At 42.4% G+C, this 17,296-nt stretch overlaps 1 protein-coding gene across 2 annotated transcripts; it reads right to left on the bottom strand.

Moving 5' to 3' along the window:
- Positions 1-8,631: 8,631 nt before the first annotated feature.
- On the bottom strand, positions 8,632-17,186 carry DERL2 (derlin 2). 2 transcript variants are annotated; one of them, XM_070389288.1, is made up of 7 exons: positions 17,060-17,186; positions 16,143-16,208; positions 14,142-14,215; positions 12,972-13,065; positions 11,814-12,009; positions 11,425-11,515; positions 8,632-9,147 (listed from the first exon to the last, which is right to left on the bottom strand). In XM_070389288.1, the coding sequence occupies exons 1-7, from the start codon at positions 17,150-17,152 to the stop codon at positions 9,042-9,044; spliced, it is 720 nt and encodes a 239-aa protein (XP_070245389.1). In that variant the 5' UTR covers positions 17,153-17,186; the 3' UTR covers positions 8,632-9,041. The 2 variants fall into 2 exon arrangements, with proteins under 2 accessions (XP_070245389.1, XP_070245390.1); XM_070389289.1 differs by having other exon boundaries at positions 16,143-16,205; positions 17,060-17,180.
- Between the last annotated feature and the right edge of the window lie 110 nt (positions 17,187-17,296).

The raw sequence follows: 17,296 nt of genomic DNA, 5'->3' as shown, positions 1-17,296 counted from the left end.
ATGGCTGCCTCAGGTCTTAGTTTCGGCATGTGGGATCTTTTGCTGCTGTGCGTGGACTCTCTAGTTGTGGCGTGTGCTCAATAGTTGTGGCACATGGGCTAAGTTGCTCTGTGGCATGTAGGCAATTAGTTCCTCCACTGGGAATCCAACCCTCAGAGTCTTAACCACTGGACCACCAGGGAAGTCCTGCTGACACCCTTCTGCTGTGTCCTTACTTGATGGAAGGGGCTTGGAATCTCTCAGAGCTATTTTATTAGGAATTAATCTCACTCATGAGGCTTCCACTTTGTGACTGAAGCACCTCCCAAAGGTCCCACTTCCTAATACCATCACATCAATCATGAGGATTGCAGCATGACTTTTGCAGGGACATAAATATTCAGACCATAGTGATATCTAAATGGTCATCTGAGTTAAATTCACCCATTTGAGTCCATTTTAGTTCGCTAATTCCTAAAATGTTGACTTTCACTCTTGCCATCTCCTGTTTAATCACTTTCAATTTGCCTTTGTTAGGTAGGTAGAATAGGGAAAAGGAATCCAAAATGGCGGTGGCTAAAAGACAAGGAAGGTCCGAGGACCAGAGTGAAGACTTCAGGCAGAACAAACAGAACAAACAGCACTCCTGGCTAAGCCCAATTTGCATAGGGCAGGCCCAGGTAGAGGAAAAAAACATATAAAAGGAGGAGCCAAAGCGCTTTCTCTCAGACTCTCTCTTCCGCGTGCATGCGTGCGCGCTCTCTCTCTTTCTCTCACTTTTTCTCCCTCCCCACGCACTCTTCCACTCTCTTCTCTTCGAGTCTTGGATTCTCCTGCTATCTTATAAATAAAATAGAGCTGTAACACTGATTTGCCTAAGAGCTGTAGCACGGTTTGTCCAAGACCTGAGAGCTGTGACGCGCCGAGGGCTTTAATGTCCGTTGCTCCAAATCTTTGTTGTGACGAGACAAAGAACCGAGGAACATACACTCACATGACACCTTGATTCATGGACCTAACATTCTAGGTTCCTATGCAATATTGCTCTTTACAGCATTGGACCTTGCTTCCATCACCAGTCACATCCACAACTGGGTGTAGTTTTTGCTTTGGCTCCATCTCTTCATTCTTTCTGGAGTTATTTCTCCATTGATCTCCAGTAGCATACTGGGTGCCGGGAGCCAGTGTGAGGAACTCCGCCCGAGGCAAAGGTCATGAGGAAGGAGGCTCAGCATACGCAAAGGCGGGATCAAGTCTCAGGAGTCCCCCTGGAAATTCTCAAGCATCTACCCCCAAAACCAGAGTCTGCCTACTTTACTGCTTTGTGCTCTCACCTACACCTCTGACTTTACAGGGGGCTGTCTCCCACCACCATCTGTCTCCTGAATAGGTTCTTCTGGCCACATGTGATTGTTCAGAGCCTCCCAACCATGAGAGGCATGAGATGTTCTAAACTGTCTAAATACAGATTCCTTTGAACAGTTAAAAGATTGATTAGAAATTGTATTGGTGAAGGGTTTTTCACTTGTTGGGCCAATGTTTGCTGCTAAGTTTCCGTATCCCTTACCTGCTGTGTCCCTGGCAGTGTTTTGATTAATGTAATTGATGTAAGTAGTAGCTTTAATGTTTGTAACCTTGGACCCTTGAGTTAATTCTTTTTCTTGTTATAGCCCACCACACCTTTGCCCTATAGGAATGCAACTTTATCTAAGGCTTTTGGAGGGTGGCGCCTGACTAATCACCTTTAGAGAAAAATAAGTTTTCCGAAGAAAGGGTCTTAAAATGTTAACAGGCCTCCGGGCCAGAAGATGATGTAAATCACCTAAACTTTTGCATATGATAAGTTTGCAAGAAGAAAGCCTGGCTTACTGCTGACTCTACCCCTTCCCCCATTATCCCCCATGCACAACTTAAGGTATAAAAACTACTTTGGAAAATAAAGTGCGGGCTTTGTTCACCGAAACTTGGTCTCCCCATGTCGTTCTTTCTCTCACCTTCTGGCTGAATTTCCATCTGGGGCGGGGAGGCTCGTCAAGCCTACTAATTTTGCCTGGGCTTCTAAGATCTGACCTGGGAGGCCTTAGTGTCTCCTCTCCTTCGGGAGAATGGGAGGACACCTGCGGCCTATGTAGGTGACGCAAATTCCTTATTTTGGAATGTTATTAGCTTTCCACGTAAACCAAGTTATTCAGCCTCTTTTCTCCACTAAATTTTCCTCATTGAGCTATCCTTATTTAACCACTCTTTATATCCTTAATTAACGTTTAATTAAGCAATTGTTTCCTGATTCTGGCCGATGCTGTCCCCGCTTCGAATTCTCTGGATCCAAGGGGCTGGACCCTGGCAATTGGGCACCTACCAACCTGGGGAGTTAATCTTTCAGTGTCCTATCTTTTTGCCTTTTCATATGTTCATGGGGTTCTCAAGGCAAGAATTTTGAAGTGGTTTGCCGTTCCCTTCTCCAGTGGACCACATTTTGTCAGAACTCTCCACCATGACCTGTCCATCTTGGGTGGCTCTACACGGCATGGCTCATAGTTTCATTGAGTTAGACAAGGCTGTGGTCCATGTGATTAGATTGGTTAGCCATCATAGTCAACAACAGAGTCCGAAATGCAATACTTGGATGCAGTCTCAAAAACGACAGAATGATCTCTGTTCAGTTCCAAGGCAAAGCATTCAATATCAAGGTAATCCAAGTCTATGCCCCGACCAGTAATGCTGAAGAAGCTGAAGTTGAACGGTTCTATGAAGACCTACAAGACCTTCTAGAATTAACACCCAAAAAAGATGTCCTTTTCATTACAGGGAACTGGAATGCAAAAGTAGGAAGTCAAGAAACATCTGGAGTAACTGGCAAATTTGGCCTTGGAGTACGGAATAAAGCAGGGTGAAGTCTAATAGAGTTCTGCCAAGAGAATGCACTGGTCATAGCAAACACGCTCTTCTAAAAACACAAGAGAAAACTCTACACTTGGACATCACCAGATGGTCAACACTGAAATCAGATTGATTATATTCTTTGCAGCCAAAGATGGAGAAGCTCTATTCAGTCAGCAGAAACAAGACCGGGAGCTGACTGTGGCTCAGATTATGAACTCCTTGTTGCCAAATTCAGACTTAAATTGAAGAAAGTAGGGAAAACCACTAAACCATTCAGGTATGACCTAAATCAAATCCCTAACGATTATACAGTGGAAGTGAGAAATAGATTTAAGGGACTAGATCTGATAGACAGAGTGCCTGATGAACTATGGATGGAGGTTCATGACATTGTACAGGAGACAGGGAGCAAGACCATCCCCATGGAAAAGAAATGCAAAAAAGCAAAATGGCTGTCTGAGGAGGCCTTACAAATAGCTGTGAAAAGAAGAGAAGCAAAAAGCAAAGGAGGAAAGGAAAGATATACCCATTTGAGTGCAGAGTTCCAAAGAATAGCAAGGAGAGATAAGAAAGCCTTCCTCAGTGATCAATGCAAAGAAATAGAGGAAAACAACAGAATGGGAAAGACTAGGGATCTCTTCAAGAAAATTAGAGATACCAAGGGAACAACTGAATGCAAAGATGGGTTCAATAAAGGACAGGAATGGTATGGACCTAACAGAAGCAGAAGATATTAAGAAGAGGTGGCAAGAATACACAGAAGAACTGTACAAAAAAGATATTCATGACCCAGATAATCATGATGGTGTGATCACTGACCTAGAGCCAGACATCCTGGAATGCAAAGTCAATTGGGCCTTAGGAAGCATCACTATGAACAAAGATAGTGGAGGTAATGGAATTCCAGTTATTTCAAATCCTGAAGGATGATGCTGTGAAAGTGCTGCACTCAATATGCCAGCAAATTTGGAAAACTCAGCAGTCGCCACAGGACTGGAAAAGGTCAGTTTTCATACCAATCCCTAAGAAAGGCAATGCCAAAGAATGCTCAAACTACCGCACAATTGCACTCATCTCACACGCTAGCAAAGTAATGCTCAAAATTCTCCAAGCCAGGCTCCAATAATACATGAACCGTGAACTTTCAGATGTTCCCACTGGTTTTAGAAAAGGCAGAGGAACCAGAGATCAAATTGCCCACATCTACTGGATCATCAAAAAAGCAAGAGAATTCCAGAAAAACATCTATTTCTGCTTTATTGACTATGCCAAAGCCTTTGACTGTGTGGATCACAATCAACTGTGGAAAATTCTTAAAGAGATGGGAATACCAGAGCACCTGACCTGCCTCTTGAGAAATCTGTATGCTAGTCAGGAAGCAACAGTTAGAACTGGACGTGGAACAACAGACTGGTTCCAAATAGGAATAGGAGTACGTCAAGGCTGTATATTGTCACCCTGCTTTTTAACTTCTATGCAGAGTACATCATGCAAAACACTGGGCTGGATGAAGCACAAGCTGGAATCAAGATTGCCGGGAGAAATATCAATAACCTCAGATATGCAGATGACACCACCCTTATGGCAGAAAGTGAGGAAGAACTAAAGAGCCTCTTGATGAAAGTGAAAGAGGAGAGTGGAAAAGTTGGCTTAAAGCTCAACATTCAGAAAACAAAGATTATGGCATCCAGTCCCATCACTTCATGGCAAATAGATGGAGAAACAGTGGAAACAGTGTCAGACTTTATTTTTTTGGGCTCCAAAATCACTGCAGATGGTGATTGCAGCCATGAAATAAATAGACACTTACTCCTTGGAAGGATAGTTATGATGAACCTAGACAGCATATTAAAAAGCACAGACATTATTTTGCTGACAAAGGTCCTTCTAGTCAAGGCTATGGTTTTTCCAGGATCATGTATGGATGTGGAGTTGGAGTGTAAAGAAAGCTGAACACTGAAGAATTGATGCTTTTGAACTGTGGTGTTGGAGAAGACTCTTGAGAGTCCCTTAGACTGCAAGGAGATCCAACCAGTCAATCCTAAAGGAAATCAGTCCTGAATGTTCATTGGAAGGACTGATGCTGAAGCTGAAACTCCAATACTTTGGCCACCTGATGCGAAGAGCTGACTCATTTGAAAAGACCCTGATGCTGGGAAAGATTGAGGGCAGGAGGAGAAGGGGATGACAAAGGATGAGATGGTTGGATGGCATCACCAACTCAATGGACATGAGTTTGCGTAAACTCTGGGGGTTGGTGATGGACAGGGAGGCCTGGCGTGCTGCAGTCCATGGGGTTGCAAAGAGTTGGACTCGACTGAGTGACTGAACTGAACTGCTACTGCTAAGTTGCTTCAGTCATGTCCGACTCTGTGCGACCCCATGGACGGCAGCCCACCAGGCTTCCCCGTCCCTGGGATTATCCAGGCATGAACACTGGAGTGGGTTGCCATTTCCTTCTCCAATGCAGGAAAGTGAAAAGTGAAAGTGAAGTCGCTCAGTCGTGTCCGACTCTAGCGACCTCATGGATTGCAGCCTACCAGGCTCCTCTGTCCATGGGATTGTCTAGGCAAAAGTACTGGAGTGGGGTGCCATTGGGCTGAGTGATATCTAAATGTTAAGTCTCAAATTGTGGACTTAGAGTATAAAAAAGACCTCAGTCCTTTTTCTCTGCTGTGCTTTCCAAAGTAACCTAAGGGAGGAGACAGGCTGCACATGGTTACAAGAGTACCTGGCAGGTGATATCAACAAGTGAAATAACCTCTTAACAGAGCACAGATCCTGTCTATAGAAACAGCCACTAGTCATCTCTAGGCTGTAGCTGCCATGCAGGCCTGGTTTTTCCAGATCTTCCAGTTTTTTCAAGAAAAGCCCCAAATGAAGGTTTCCATGTGAAATCTGTGAATTTAATATTGGCTCAAATTGAAAGAAAAGAAAACATGATGCAGGTGAAACGGTCTAAGGTAATTCATTCATAATCTTTAGCCTAATGACCCAGCTGTTCTACAGCCTCAGAGCTAAGTGGAACAGAGTTGGAAAATAAAATCCTCTATTGGCGTTAAGTGGTGTTACATGCATCACCCCCTCTGCCAATCCCTCAGGTTAGTAGTCTGAAATAGGCTCTCTCTCTGAAAGTAGGTGGCTTTCACATACAGATGGTTATAAGCTAATAGCCTTCAAGGAGTATCTGGGCTCTTCTTCCAAAAGGTGAATTGTCAGACACGTCATTCTTAACTGCTCTGCAATGGTCCATACCAGCAGAGCATGTCCATGGCCACACCAGCTGGTAGTCATTGTTGGCTGGCTTGTCAGACCACCAAACTCTGCCCTTGATCATGTTGAGTTGTGCTCCATCCCACTTTGACATAGTCACAAGCCACAGCAAATAGGTACAAGCTTGCATACACATACATTAATCCCTCTATAATTAAAAATACCAGATAATAGTTTGCTGATCAATAAAGTATTTATTCAGCACCCATGTGCCAAGCATTGTGCTAGGCACTGTGGTAGATACAAAAATGTAAGACTTGGTCCCTGCTCTTAAGGAGCTTACATTCTCAGGAAGGAGACAAGACTAATATACATGTACCAGCTAAGAACAATATAAGACAGTTTGGTCTAAGAGTATGTTGTACAGCCTTGAAGGGTCGTAAGAATTCAGAGAAGGTAAGACAATGAAATGGGCCCTGCAGTCAAGGTTTGCAGAGGAGCCAGGAATTGGGCCAGGCCTTGAAGGACTGAAGAAAATTAAACAGAGGTCCCTGTTAGTTGGAGTTGAGGTTCAGAGGAAGACAAAAAGTATGCATTTGCTATGGGGGTTTACCAAGAAGTTACTGTGGATTTCTGAGCAGAGAAGCAACTTGATTATACAGAGTGCAACAAATTTTATGCAAACTTGTGAAACAGTAAGTAGTTAGGGGTAGACAGACTACAGAACACTAACAACAATGGCAATGTCATGACTAGCAACGTGGTTGGCACTTACCTGTTGAAGGAAAACAGTCACAACATAAAATGCAGGCTACTGAGGATAGATGACAATTCTAGGAGGTCCTTTACCCAACAGTAACACCAACATTTCCTCACTTTCAAAGGCCCCAGAGACAGAGTGAGGGTTTCGTTCCCAAGACCTAGGACTCGGGTGCTCTCTGCTTAGAGACTAAACAAGAGGCATGAAAGATACTGGACACACGAGGGACACACAGGGAAAAGAACAAGTGGAAGGGAGAAACGAAGAGAAATCCACAGTGGAAAAGACACAGCAAAATGTGTGAAGTGTATCTCCTATGGAGATGCAATTTGCATGTCCATGCTTTTTTTTTTTTTAATGAACATATACTGTATTTCTACAACAAAAAAGCTATGCCTTAGTCAGGTGAACCTTTCAGTATTACTGGTGGAATCCAGGAATCCTTTAAATTCTATGTATGTCAGGTAAATTAGTCACGCAATTCCATGTATCTAATCTCACTTTTTGGTTGACTTAAGAAAAAGACCTGTGTTCTAGAAGAACCTAACTCCAAAGTTAACTAAAGGAGAACAAATTTAACTAGAGAAATCTATTTCTAGCCCTCAAACAAAAACCCAACCTTCTAATTAAATTCAAGCTTTCTTGAACAGACAAAACTTAAGACTCCCATAAGGACTATATACTCTAAGATTGGCATTTAAAGATTTTTTTTTAAGTCACTTAGGGGAAAAGAAAGCAGTCCCATTAACCCACATTCCATAAAATTGCAACAACCATATTCAGTTACTGACTAGCAGCATGTACTTATATTAGGTTCCACTACTGATGTGTATTCCATTCAAAGGTAAGAAAAATACTTTTCACTTCACAAATGATCTGAAAATTCCCATTTAAGATATTTTATGTTTAACCTAAACCTCATGTCCATCTTTCTAAGAGAACTCTCACACTCTAGAAAACAACCACTTAACCAAGCTGGAACTATGGGGGGAATGTTTCCAGACCTACATGCTGTTTATTAAAACAATTTGAATTAATCTCTTTTCTGGGGTATTCATTCTATCCCTCTGAGTTCTCTGAATTACTTACACAGTCTGATAACAAACTTGTTGAGCCCCCAGGAAGTGAACATCTGGGGTAAGTACTTACTGAACCACTGCTGACTTCTGTGAACCTGTCCTGTTTCTACCTGGTTAGGAAGGTAAACCAGGTACATGGCTCTGAAGGCTTCTTGGCTTTTCATGAAGCAAGTGATAAATATTCACAAGCCAAAGACCCAGGAGCTATGTATCCTTGTATTCACTTATCTGGCTCCAGAATCAATATTCTAACTCGTTTCCAACTTTAAATGTTGTTTTCCAAAATGGTGGCTGTGACTTGCCTTTTCCTGGATAGTTCCAAATGGAGTAATAGAGTAAATAAATGAGACGCATCAAGCCTACCTGACTCTCCCACAGCAGAATTCCAAGATCTAGATCACCTAGATCCATCCTATCCTTCCGCCTCCACCCCTTGCCCCACATTGTCTGATACCTTGAAGTATCATAAAACCCAAATGGAGAACAAACTATCTGGGCAACAGAAACAAATCTTCTTCCCACTGGAGTTGGCATTCTGGGTTAGTAAGAGGTGTGCACAGCCATGGCGTCTCAGCCATGTATTTCCAATCTTGAAATGAAATCCAGTCGAAGGCCATGAAGACACAGGGAGAAAAGGCATGGAGACTGCTCTGAGCGCAGACCTGTGCAGGAGAGCTAGGAGACACGGTGATAATTTAAAAGATCACACACAAAAGCTTTAATTCAGTGAGAGAGATGGAATTCAGTTTTATTTCGTCCTCTCTTCCATTTACACCACGGCCTCGTCTATCAAAGAGGAAGAGGAAAAGGAGGAAAACACTCTGCCCGTCACCACAGAACTCAAGCATCAGGTACTCGTTCCTAAGAGGCGGCGGGGTATTTGTTGCTCCAGTTTTTTGGCTCCGAGAGATCACACATTCAGTACCAGTGTAGTGAGGAACCACTGGCGAACTGCTGGAAATGTCTTCTGGGTGAATCAGTGTGCCATTTCATAAAGTGCTTCTGGAGTTAAAATTCTTGTTGAGCTGTCAAAAGTGTCCACACTTTTGCAACACAGAGGATAAAAGAATCCCAATGGGTGTGTCACGAGTCCTTCCCAGCTGGGTCATGTTCTTGGCATTGCCGCTTTAGCCGCCCAGGCGCTGGCCCTCACCCCAGGCAAAGCCTCCTGGCCGCTCTTCAGGTAGTGGATTATAATTTGGATCTTCATCTGGTGTATCAAAAATAGCCTTCCTAAAAGACAGGCAACAGATATAATTTAGTCCCAGGGTCATCTTAGGTTCTAAATTCTACTCCGATATCAAAAAGATCCCATAGCGTGTCCACCAATGGATAAGCACTTTGTCTGCCTACCAATGAAACAGTTCTCCTATTTTGAAGGTATTCATAATTATTGCACTTTTACATTAACTTTTACCTCCTTTACTAATTTTTACTACAAAAGCAATATATGGAATCCTAGAGAAAACAGGAAACATATATGAGCAAGACATCCTCAATCCCCAGAGATAATTATGTTGGTGTTTTCAATATTCTTCCAAAATGTTTACATATGAAATTTTACAAAAGTTAGATTGCACATGTTGAGAAGTACTTCAGAGCCAGTGGGACAATATAAGCATCAAAGTAAACAACAATGTTAAGGGAGTATAAGCCATGAATAAAACAAGAAACCATGGATTCTTGCAGATATAAATGAACTCAAATTTTATAAGAAAAAGGATGTTTTCCATAGTCTCAAAGTACCTCTTCACAAAAGATTTAATGACAAAGGAGAAAAAAAAGTAACTTTGCCCTGGAGAAGCCCTGCAGATACCTTAATCAAGTAATCAAAATTAGCACCACTCTGGCAAATTCAACAAACTGAAACCCTGTGCCAGCAGGCTGCAATTAGAATGCAGTATCACTTCTCTGATGTTCCTGCAAAGGAGGAAAATCCTGAACCTCAATGTGAGGGAACATCAGACAAATCCAAATTGAGAGATGTTCTACAAAAATGGGCTTACAATTTTAAAAAATGTGAATGTCATGAGGGTCAAAGCAAAACTGAGAAGCTGCTCCAAACTGAAGGAGACCAAACAGATATGACAACGAAGCGCAACACCTGAATCTGAACTGCATTCTTCTGCTATAAAAAAAAATCCGGACAATTTCCCTAAGTGGAATTGGGTCTGAGGATTAACGTTTCTTTCCAGATTTTGACTATGTAGAAGGAAATACACATTAAAGGGGATCATGGGGCAGTAGGTGAACAATTCACTTTCAAACACTTAAGGGAAAAAAGTCCTTTGTACTGTCTTGCAAGTTTCTGCAAGTCTGAAACTGTTCTGAAATTTTAGGGGAAAAAAATAGAAAACAACAAGACACCACTTTACAGCTATCAAACTAGCAAAAGGTAATAAAAATGTGGGGAAATGGACACACGGTGCTGGTGGAAATGTAAACCTGAGTATCCATTCCAGATGGCAGTCTGGTGATAAACCAAACAGCTATCCTACTTGCAGGAATTTATCCTTTGAAAACAATCATGGAAGTGCGCAAAGGATGTGCCGCTACATGGGCTACATGGATGTGTAGCTCAAGGATGTTCACCACTCCAATCATGGAGGGAAGAACAAGAAGGATGTCAATGTGCATTGATGAGGGATTCGTAAATCCTGTTCCATTCATACTGGGGGTATCATGCAGCTGTTATAATTTTTGTCAGAAATTTATGATGAAAAAATGATTATATTACATTTGAAAGCTATGAGATAGCATTTTAAAAAAAGTTTACAGACAGTAAAAGACTGATGAATACATATCAAAAAATACAACAAATCCCACCACTGTTTTATCCACGTGGTGGGGTTATGGAGGATTTTACTTTCAGTTACTCTACAACCAACATTTTATAAGAACTCACATTTTATTCCTTAAGTGAACTCTTCATAACGCAGTACACCCCAAGGACACACAATTCTGGCATATATGGAGGTGCTATGAATCAAAGCTCTACCTTCAGGACACCGAGGTATGGAAAAAGGAGAAGGGGTTGCTTAAAATCACACAGCTGGCTGGCAGAACAAACAGCCTATGTCTGGTTTCTAGCCAAGAGCTGTTTCTACTCTACTTCACTGCTTCCCTCTACCACCTTTTTGGAAGACCAGACATTCCACCTTTAGAAACCCTTCTTCAGTTAGCTTTTTGCCATCTTGCTACTTCACATCTCTAAACTAAGACAGCGGCTACACGGAACCAGCAGGCTCCTCCCGGGGCCAGGAGGTGCCGGTGGTCATGTGGGACAACATCACCACGTTACCCTCAGGACACCCCGAGCCTCTGGCCACAACTCTGGCGCTTCCCACCCGATCTGAATGCTCCCCAACGGCAGCCGGATTGCTCAATCTGTAAATATTTACTGGCCTGAACTGTGTGTGCTGGGAGCTTTGGGAGCCCCAAGAAAACAAGATCCTGGACCTTGCCCTGGTTTATCTGCAAGAAATACGTCACCTGGTGTTAAATACTCACAAAATAGATGGTGTTTTCAAAATTCTTATTCCGCCAGGTTGATTGGGGAATACATCTTCCAAGAAAAAATATATGTGTCCAACTGCAATACCTAGAGTCAACCAGAAATAAAGGATGAGGGAGAGGATTAGAATTTTGATTGCAGGTGTCTGCACCAATGGAAAATCTTTCTACTTAGGAAGAAATGTCAATATATTGGGATTCCCTGGCAGCTCAGCTGATAATAGATTTATGAAAAAGTTGAAAATGAACATTATAGTCCTTGAGCATATAACTATCAAACAATCCTACAGTAACTATATACGAAGGCCAGACAGAATTAATATGACAAGTATGACAAAATAAGTTTGTAAGTAAAATAATAGAAAAAGTACTGCCAAGAATCTTACCCAAGAGGTCCACAATGATTGAGTTCCCCAACAACAAGGAAAACCCCATGAGCACCCAGGGTAGAAAGGGAGCCTGGAAATTCAGAAGGCCGAAGAAGTTCATGCGGACATACGGGTTCCTTCGGCTCCACACGTAGACAAGCATTATTGTGAAGGCCTGGCCCAAGAAAACTAAGCTCACAAACAAACCAAAAAGCTAGTGGTTGACATTAAGGAAAACAGCAACATTAAGTGTTAACAGGGAAGATTGGGCAAGAGAACTACGGATTGTATTCTAACACAAGTTTGAATTAGGAAAGGCAAGCAGTCGTTACATGTTTGGGGTGAGGTGGGGGTGGGGGGGGGTAGGGGGGATAGCCTGAAAATAATTATCCAGAGTGATCAGGCAAAAACCTGCTTAGGCACCTGGATTGTTGCTACTTCAAATTAATATTCTGCTTTCACGAAGTTCTTGCTTCTTTGGAATGTATGTTAATTCTTTGGTCAGTCATTACATGAAAGCTCATTCACCATGAGGACTCTTAGAAGTGAATAAAGCCAGCTGGGGCAAAACCATCTTGTCAGACAGGGCTCCCTTTAAGTTTGGTGACAATTATTATTATTGACATTTAAAAACAAACAAACAAACAAAAAAAACAACTGTCAGTTTTGATGGTGACCAAATATAAATGTCCTACCAACTTAGTTTAAAAGTGAAGTATACCTGGGGAGTCCCTGGCAGTCCAGTGGTTTTGACTCCATGCTTTCACTGACGAGGGCCTGGGTTCATTCCCTGGTCAGGGACCTGGGATTCCACAAGCCCCATGGCACAGCCGGAAAAAAAGATAAGTGAAGTATACCACCCACCAGAATACATCTAAGATTTCTAATAGTAACCTGACTGGGTTAACGTTTCTCAGACTTGCTCACAGTGGACACCCTGTGCAACCTCTAGGCTTAGACAAGCTGTTACATAAAGTGGGCTGTAAAATAAACAGGAGCCTGAAGCTGAAATGGAGGGGGAAGGGGCTGGCGCAGGCGCAGAGAGTTGATACTTTTATATGTTCATTCTGAGTCTCTAGCCTCTAGTGCACTTTGGGAGACAGATGAAAAGCTTTAGGAAGAGAGCGGGGAGTTCTTTAGTATTTTCCTGTATTTGTTCTATTCATCGAAGGATACGGTCATTAAGAATCCACCAAAAAGGAACATAAATACAAAGTCTGCTGTCCGACCTCGGAAAGAGCCTTCTTCTAGCATTCGACAGTAACGATATCTTAAGTTCCAAGTTAAGAAAATGTTAAGTACACAAAAATGAAGAAAGTGAAATTGAATATATCACCTAAGTACACTTGGACTCCCGTTATTTGTGACAAGTCAAGACTTTGTTTCTGTAAGAGTATTCATGAGTGGTATTATTGTTACTTCTCTTTTTCCAGGCATTCTAGGCAATGGCTCTGTGTTTTACAAAAACCGTTCCTGATTGGGGAATGAAACCAGACGCCATATAAAGATGCTTCAAATCTGTACTGTCTTCCCACGTTCAGCCACACCACAATCTACACCATTCTTGCTTTTTCACAACCTAACTTGGTGGAAATCCCCATCAAGAAGCTTCATGTGATAATCTGCTTTTTTTAAGGCCAGGTAGTTAAGCATTTCTATACTTCAGTCAACAAGGAGGCATTTCAATGAAAAAATTTAATTATTAGAAACTTACCAGAATGATGTATCATAGAGAAGACACAGGAATCCATCCCAGGGCAGGAAGCCTGTTACCCCTACAAGGCTCTTTGGCTACTGCAAATGAGCTGAACTGCAAATTCCCCGCTTTATCCAGGAAGAAATGCCCTGCCCGGTGGCCCCAATTACCATCTGACTACAGCAAAACCCTTCCTCTTTTTCAACAAACTGGAACATGGTGAGCCTGGCAGACAAAACACTGTCTTTCCAGCCGGCAGAACCAGCAACTGAGATCCAAGTAGATCTCAAGTTCTCCATCCCCCATGAACCCGCTTCCAGGTTGGGCTTTATCACTCGGGACCCCTTGGAGTTATTTTGTAAGAACACCTCAATTAAATCACTCTGGTCTCCCTTAATCAGATCTGTAAGTGGCGCATGGGCAGAAATGTAAACAGTTTATAATGAAATACCTCCCATTTGAATAAACAGTAACCTACAAACACCCTTAAAATATTACTAACTGACCAAGTATTCTGTGTATCACTGAGCCAGTAGCCAGAAGTTACAGCTGAGATGGTAACAAAAATAGAGTTAATAGTTTCAAAATTAATACTGTATTTCCAAAGTAAAACTAAAGTTTCTATGCTAACCCCACTTCGTAAAGGATACAGAAAAATCATGTTAAATAAAAAATTGAATCCAACTGGCCCAAAAAATAAGAAATTGGTGATAAGCCTCCATATCTGTTAAAAGAAAAAAAAAATCAAGAGAAAGACAGATTAAGTAAAACACACCAGGAAACATTTTCATATTAAGACAAGAGATAGCCTATGACTACAATGGTTGAAAGAACACAAATAGGTGATTCTATTTTCTAAACTCAAAAGTGAGACACACAATCCGACACTGAATTTTTTTGCCGCCTCAGTGAAAGTCTGAAAGATCTCACTCACCCCTGGAAAGTTCTAAGCCTGACAGGACAGAAAACTTGCAATTGTGATTGTATAAAAAAAAAAACAACAACACAAAAATCCATACCATATGGTCAGGCAAATGACGGGAAAAGTGTGATGGCAAGACTAGGTTGATCTGTAGACTAGGAAACAGAGGTTTCATATATGTAGTATCACAATCTAATGAACAATCCCAAGATACCAAAGGAAAATTACAGGATCTAACAGCAATTATATTAGCCATCAGAAACATCCAGAGTAAAGAGTAATTCTAAAGCAAATACTCGAGTACTAGCCTGAACAGATAGCCAACTCACTACAAGTAAAGATCTAATACTGTAATAATTAGTTTAACTGGTAGATACGCACTTATTTTCAAACCCTGATATACTCTTCCCCACCCAAACCATCCACGCCTGCAATAAGAACAACTACTCACAATGATAGAACATTTAACATTTAAAGTGTTTTAAAATATTATCTCATGTGATTTTAATTATCCTGTGAGATGAGGAGGCTGGCAATACCATCCCCATTTCACACATGATGTAACTAAGAGACTTGGATGATTTTTAAATGGCCTGCCTAACATCACACAGCTTGTATAGGGAGACTCTGAACTCAAACCTAGAACTCCTAATTTCACACATGGTGTGAAGAGTTTAACCTTAGGCAAAATCAAGCCTTGTTTGTTTGGATGGAGCTAAAGCTCCCAGTGAAGGGCTTGTGAGTGGAGAAGGAAGAAGGCAATGATAAGGGTTCACGGGACTCCTTTATGATCATTAAATTCTTAAGAATTGCTAACTGTTAAAAGTTGAAACAACTCAGAATTATTTACTGCATACTAATTGCATCCAGAATTGTAGAGTCCTCAACCCTGTGAGGAGACAGGCATATAAACAAGTGCAAGTATGAGATGAGAGACATAAAAAAAGTATTTACAGATACTCTAGGGACACAAAGGAGGATGAATCTGAGAAGGCTACACAAAAACTGCATACTCTAAGACAAGCTGGAGCTCAACAGGTATAAAGTGAATGAAACACCTCTGAGACAGAGGGAAAGCAGGTGTAGAAACCGAATTACTGGCTTTTGGGTCTCTCTTACTTCGACTATGGCCAATATGATGATCCTAGAACAAAAAAACGCATCCCTCTTTAGCATTCTAATTACCGGAAAGTACCGTCTCTCACTGTAATCTAATAAACTGGCGTTTTCTTAGATGTCAGTCTTCGTGAGGATGATGTGATCCCTGGGAGATGGATTAGAGCACTCACTGAGTTTCTGAACTGGATCACAGGGATAACACCAACGTGGTGACTGTGCCACATGGTGCTGAATGGACTAAATATGGACATCCTCTCTGACTCTCCCTGGACAACTAGCGGATCCAGTCTCCTCTCAATTTATAATACTACATCTAAACCAGTGATTCCTAAATATAGGAACTGGACGCATCAAATCAAAACCATACAGGGAACTTTATAACATAGCCTTGGTGATTCTGATTTGGTAAATGCTGGGGATCTTGACAATCTCTTTAAAAGTTCCAGGCTGCAGAATCATTGCTTTGTACTCCCCCCCCACCCCACCCAACACTTATAATCAAATATTCCCACTGAGTTGTTTGAGATAGTATATGGCAGGATTAGCTACTAAAAAGAAAAACAAGCTTAAAAACTGCAACATTAAATGGCAGTTGTGATGGACCACTTACTTGAAAGTGTTTAAAGATTAATTCAGGATTGAAGTACAACTGAAAAGGTGTGATCAGTTCCAACTGCTGAAATAGAAAAACAGCCTCTTCAAGCAAGTCAATCAAGAAACAAAGTATCATCATTTACTACAAAAGACTAGTAGTTCTGACAATTTCCCACTCTCAGTCACTTAGACTGAATTATTTAAGGTTTACTTCTTAAGCTGGAGGAAGGTTGGTAAAGAGTTCTCTAGAACTGGCACAATTCTTTGCGTTCCCCAATACCTAACACAAAATAAAAGCCTGTTGTTTCAATAGCTGAGGCTGATGAAGGTATGGCAGGCAGATGGTAATGTCTTAGATTCAGGGCAAGTAAGAGCAGCTGCTAGGATTACGCCCAATACATGGGCACCACCTAAAACAGCTGTGTGAAGCAACACAATTCACTCGAACCAAGAACCTGCCACTGTGAGGGCCCGGTACTTCCAGGCAACCTCTATAACAGACTTTATTTCAAGACTTTTCCCGCTCAACAACTTCCATCTTTCTATCTTCAACGTCTACGTTTCTCCACTAAGCGGACCTTCCTCCCAGTAGTCACAAGGATCATTTTGTGGATCTGAGAACACCCTCGGAGTTCTCAAACACGTTTCCTGGGTGGGCGGCTCCCGCAGCCCTGACTTGGTACAGGTCCTGCCTTTGTCTCAGAAACTGACCCGCAGTCCTAATCCTCCACCCCTTATGGAACGGCACCTCTTTTTCTGGATCACTGGATAGTACTTACGGGGCGATTCTGAACCCCAGAGTGAGCCCTGTACGCCTCCACCCACTCTTGAGACCAACCCCTCTGAGCTTCCCCCGAGGCCCAAACCCCAGTTTCTCGAGGACCCGGGCATATCCAGTACAACTCATGAGAAGCTGGCGCTGCAGCTGCTCACCACAGCGGCGGTGGTGAGGACGCAGGCGGTGGTGTAGGCGCGGCTGACCGGTGGGATCTGCAGGTACTCCAACCGGAGGCTCTGGTACGCCATCTTCCCCACCGCCGCCGGCCCCCCACCCCCCCACTTCCCCTTCCGCCAGTCCATCCCAGCGGCGGGGCGGGATCAGGGCGGAACCAGAGCGGGGCCCTCCCCGTTATGCTGCTATCCAATCAGCGCTGATCAACTGTCCAGCCA

The sequence above is a fragment of the Bos mutus genome, chromosome 19 (assembly GCF_027580195.1).
Source record: "Bos mutus isolate GX-2022 chromosome 19, NWIPB_WYAK_1.1, whole genome shotgun sequence".
Taxonomy (NCBI): domain Eukaryota; kingdom Metazoa; phylum Chordata; class Mammalia; order Artiodactyla; family Bovidae; genus Bos; species Bos mutus.
This window is presented reverse-complemented; position numbering and strand designations above follow the sequence as displayed.

What these genes read in the sequence shown, in the direction of transcription:
- DERL2 (XM_070389288.1), bottom strand. Translation starts at nt 17,152, where the DNA reads ATGGCGTACCAGAGCCTCCGGTTGGAGTACCTGCAGATCCCACCGGTC. An exon ending in TTGGTGGATTCTTAATGACC is followed by an intron (nt 12,010 to 12,971) that starts GTATCCTTCGAT and finishes GTCAACCACTAG; the next exon opens with CTTTTTGGTTTGTTTGTGAG. An exon ending in AATCATTGTGGACCTCTTGG is followed by an intron (nt 11,516 to 11,813) that starts GTAAGATTCTTG and finishes GGTTGACTCTAG; the next exon opens with GTATTGCAGTTGGACACATA.